The 4,919-nt window shown below is 33.9% G+C and overlaps 1 protein-coding gene across 2 annotated transcripts; it reads right to left on the bottom strand.

Annotated features, from left to right (window-relative positions):
• Positions 1-595: 595 nt before the first annotated feature.
• LOC142541750 (AP-3 complex subunit sigma-like) lies at positions 596-4,716 on the bottom strand. Of its 2 annotated transcripts, XM_075648225.1 has the most exons (7): positions 4,586-4,716; positions 4,418-4,460; positions 4,283-4,344; positions 4,096-4,192; positions 3,187-3,257; positions 1,251-1,342; positions 597-1,142 (listed from the first exon to the last, which is right to left on the bottom strand). In XM_075648225.1, exons 1-7 carry the CDS (start codon positions 4,652-4,654, stop codon positions 1,079-1,081), a joined length of 498 nt encoding a protein of 165 aa, XP_075504340.1. In that variant the 5' UTR covers positions 4,655-4,716; the 3' UTR covers positions 597-1,078. The 2 variants fall into 2 exon arrangements, with proteins under 2 accessions (XP_075504334.1, XP_075504340.1); XM_075648219.1 differs by having other exon boundaries at positions 596-1,342.
• Between the last annotated feature and the right edge of the window lie 203 nt (positions 4,717-4,919).

Here is a 4,919-nt window from a genome sequence, read left to right on the forward strand (position 1 = left end):
AAATTTGATCAACATTCTTACAAGAAAATCGGAGGAATACATAAAAATTCAAATACTTGACTACTGGAAATCGAAATGAATGAACATAGAATTGATGGAATTATGCAGAAATTATGTTGTAGATTTTTGTGAATTGATTTTGTCGGTCTTTCTTTTCTGATTATTCCTTCTGCTTTTGTCACCTTCCACGGGGGAGTTTCAGCCACATTCCACGATCTCCCCACGATTTCCACGTCGTATAATGGTGCATCGTGCTTTTCCCTGGGCCAACCGCTATTCTCGTGGGTTTTCCTTTGTTGGGCTACTGCTCATGGGCTTCAAAGTGGGCTTCTTGGATTATATTTTAGGCACAACAATAATATTCATCATTATTTCTCAAATATTTATTTAAATATATTGATTTTGAAATGATATTAAACAAAAATATATAATATATTTATATATGTAATTAAAGTAATAATTTAGATAAAAGTACAAATATTTATTATTTTATTACGAACAAATTTATTCGAGAAACTTAAATCTATAATAATCACACAATAATTAATCATAAAATATTTACAATTCTTTTTGTAATGCATCATTTTGGTTGTGAATTGTTAAGTAAGTCTGTGGGAACCATTAACTTGATCCCATGAAATGTGAGGATATTTGAACTCATTCATCCACATTTGGCAAATTATTCCGGCCTCCAATTTCGAAATTTTCGAAACAAACTCCAAATAAATGCGGAAAAACGATTTTCTTTTCCCTGCTCCCCCAAAATGTTACCTTCGATGTCTCGTGATGCAAGTTCTCGAGATTGTGAGATCCCTTACATTACCACATGATCAATTATTTGCACCCCATTTTCTACTACACACACACAACTTTACAAAGAAAATATGATTTACTTCAGCTATAGCAGGCAGATTTCTCAAAATAGGCAGAATAATGTTACTCAGTGTCGACTGTCGCGGGTTATATATTGCACTCTAGCGATGGAAAACTGAGCATTTCAAGTCACTGCTGCAGATCAAGAACTCAAACCCAGTATGAATATGTTGAGATGTAAGAAGTCGCGCAGGCTAAACTGCTGCTACCGACCCTGCCAACCAGAAGTTGATGATCCTAACGTGATTGAATTAGAATTTCTCTGCAACCTGCTTAACATATGTTGTCAACATCAATTTTTCGACAATCTATATCGATGTGTGTGTGTGCGCGCGCGTGAGAGAGAGAGAGAGAGAGAGAGAGAGCAGAAAAGAGACTTTAAAATTTCTTCCACTGCCTTCACAATTTCTGAAGAATTTGTGTCAAGAACTTGGCCACCCAAAATAATTTCGTCTAAAATTGTATGCATCTGCAAGAACAGATCAAACAAAAGATATCAGTCCACGGTCACTAGCACGACTTCCAAATAGATAATAATCAAGGGAGCTGATCAAGTTCATTTTTGGTCAAGCCTCAGCTAAGGTGACATAGGTCTGATCACCAAACAGAGATTCAATATGATAGACATGGTGTAAAGCGAATACTTTGCCAAAGGCCAATCACTTTGGCATGGCAGATATACCGAAGCAGGCCAGTCGGAAAAATGGTTACAACTAGCATAGAACTGAGATCGGGTCTCCCCTCTCCACTTCTCAACAATTGAGCAACCAATTATGATTCCTCTGTAATAAGCCCATCAGTGAGATGAACACCAATATATAACAACCTTGCCTACCTAATGACAATCAGAGAGATAAACAACAATCTATAACAATGTATGCCTACCTAATGACAATCAGTTCGCAAGCTCGTGGATAGATACAACCACATTCTCAACCCAAGCAGCAGTCTTTTCATTTCTCAATGCTAAATATGATTCACTTTAGACTTGAGACATTCATGAGCTAATCAAAAGTCAACGGAGCCACTTTATAATATGGGGGTTCAATCAAATTCCCTCAACTTTGAGCGATATAAAATTTTCACCATGTAGTGAATTTTACATGTTGAAACCCCACACCCCAAAAAACAAATTACAAGAAACTGATACAAGGAGGTCGGAATTTAACAAAATAAGTCTAAAATGATGATTGTAAAATCAAACTCTAATTTAAAACAAAAAATCATAAATGTATAGTTTTGTATTTTTGGTTTCATATTACGTCTCTTTGCGATTTTGAACATCTATGTTGTCAAATTCAGCCTTAGTATCTTCCGAATTTTGGCAATTTCAATATTTTTTTCATCAGGAGTACTGATATGACACTACACACGTCAGCGCCACATTAAAAAAAGGATTTTATCAAAAATTAACAAAGATACCGGATTAAAATTGAAATTTGATAACATAGAGAACCAAAATCGCAAAGATACAAAATATATAAGACCAAAAAATGCAATTTTTTTCATTTTTATTATGAATTATAAAAGAAAGAAGCTTGCAGGAGAGAATTACATTCTTCTTACCAACTAATCATGTTAAACTTCAATAACCGCTTCACATCACAAACTAGAATGCAAATAATTATATAAATATAATTAGACAGCAAAAATTCAATATATTAATTATAAAAAGAACATAAATGTATGATATTGACGTTGTTCTTTTTATATACATATTCTTGAAAATTTTGTTCTGACGTACCCACTGTCTTTTATATTAAATAGATATATTATAGCATGATTTAATATCGGTGTCTGTTCTGAAGCACGATAACATGACAAGTAGAATGTGAAAACGACTAATTAATTTTTCTCATTGGGGATCAAAATGAGCCTTCTCATTCATATCTTCAGTCAATCACAAACAATTGGTTCACCCATTCCTCCAGGCTCACATGTCGGAGGCTTTTGCATGCATCAAAAACAAATTTTACTTAATAAAATAATGTTTTTAACAGCTCAAACAATTGATTTATTTTCAATGTTTTATAATATTACATACATAACTGTTGTGAATTAAATGGATTGTTTACATTCTTCTTCTGCTAATATCATTCTCAATTTTTCACCACCAAACTCCAAGGCTCTGGTTCCACTAGGACCACCCCCTTATGGCTTATGGTCCATCTTGTGGGTGATTAGAGTAGTCATAGCTAAATTAGAGTAGTTGTATTAAATAGGATAAAATTACTACATCAACTACCAACTTGCTCTTAAAAGACCATAATGTTGCACACACTTCTATTATGATAAGCATAAAAAAGGTCTGACCTTGTTGAAATGGAAGACCACGTCAAGCTCGCACACATTGCTAAAACATCTGTCCATCATCTCCACAAAAACTGTTAAAATAAATAAAGTAATCAAACAAAGCGAAAAGAATAGAGAATCCAAAACCTGTTTACATAACAACAAAAGGTAAGCAACCAGAGCAAAAGGAATAGAGAAAATCCAAATAAAACCAGCATTATAGGAACAAGTTTTAAAAAGTAGAAAATAATATAGAGCAATTTGTTAACCATCGTAGCGGTGCAAACCTACAAGTAGTTCCATCATCGAGTAAAAATGACAAAGTCAAATTAGGGACTGCATATTGAACAAATGAGAAAAAAAGGAGTCCTTGAAAAAGATAATAATACCTAAAATTTAAGCATCCATCTTATGATATCCCAACAATCTCCTTTTATCAACTTGATACCAAATTACCAGGGAATTATAAAGGTCGGTACCAAAACTAGGAAGATTATATCATCCAAGACTATGACATGATACCACGAAGAGACACATAAATAATGTTTGAATCCAAAACATGGTTCAGAAGCAATTGACTGCATGCAACTCTAAACAAATGTTATGTCTTCACCCGCTTGACATAATTGGCAGCAAAACAAAATTTTCAAACGAATCTCCATGATCAGAAATTGAAAATTATCTCTGAGATAGTAGTACTACAGGTCTTAACATATACAAAGGAAAACCATGTATACGATCAGGAAAACCTGTTTATAATTTTATTTAGAAACTCACAACTAAGGTCGTATTGTCACTTTCCCATTTTCTAAACTATGCATTCCTCTTCCTAGTTACGATCTCAACTATCATAAGACCTGTAAAATTAGAGCACAAACCTCTAGATTGAACTCTAAAAACTTAAATCATCAAATGATCAATTAAAGATACCTTGCATGAGATCTAGCATAGCAAGCTCATTCTCAGATTTATCAAAAATGAAGACAAAGTACAACGTAGCATATGTTTTGTACACAAGCCGCACGTCCTGCGAGTCAAGAACTTAAATCACAAACAAATCCATATGATATAAAACACAAATCCTCTGGTTTATATGAATGCTAGATAGATAGCGTACCTTTCCAAAAATAGAATCTGCTTTAACAAAATTACTGACATTCTCAACTCTACTGCACAAAACTGCAAGGAGAAGCACAATAAACGAACTGCAGACAATTCAGACATTATCAAACCATGAAAAAACTGAACTCACTTCTGTAGATGCTCCGAATCGCCTCCTGCTGCTTCTCCACGGGCTAATCTTACATTTCAAATTACAATCTTAATAAAAAAATCAGACAAAAAAGGCGTAAAAGAACACTAAATAATGAAGGAAAATTCGAGTTTAATTATCCATATACTGTGAAAAGAATATGATAACCTCGAATTCGTAGAATTTGACGAGGCGAGGCTTGCCCTGACCGTTCATTACTATTACTCCTCGTATCATTTTTCTTCACCGATTCCTCTCGGAATCTCGTAGCTTTTCTTGCTTTTTTTTTTTTTTTTTTTTAATGAATGATTCATTAAAATAGGTAAAAGTTAGTACAAGTACAAATACACTGGGCATCCGCAAGGACAAATCAATTTAGCATAATCAGTCTCTAATCATATGAACCATAACCCAGAGTCCAAATTTAAATTACATTGTCAGCATTTGGTACGTTCCGCAGCACATGAATCTTGATCTTCATTATAGCTCGATCAATATCTAG

Source organism: Primulina tabacum, chromosome 1 (genome assembly GCF_025594145.1).
Source record: "Primulina tabacum isolate GXHZ01 chromosome 1, ASM2559414v2, whole genome shotgun sequence".
In the NCBI taxonomy this organism is placed as follows: Eukaryota; Viridiplantae; Streptophyta; class Magnoliopsida; order Lamiales; family Gesneriaceae; genus Primulina; species Primulina tabacum.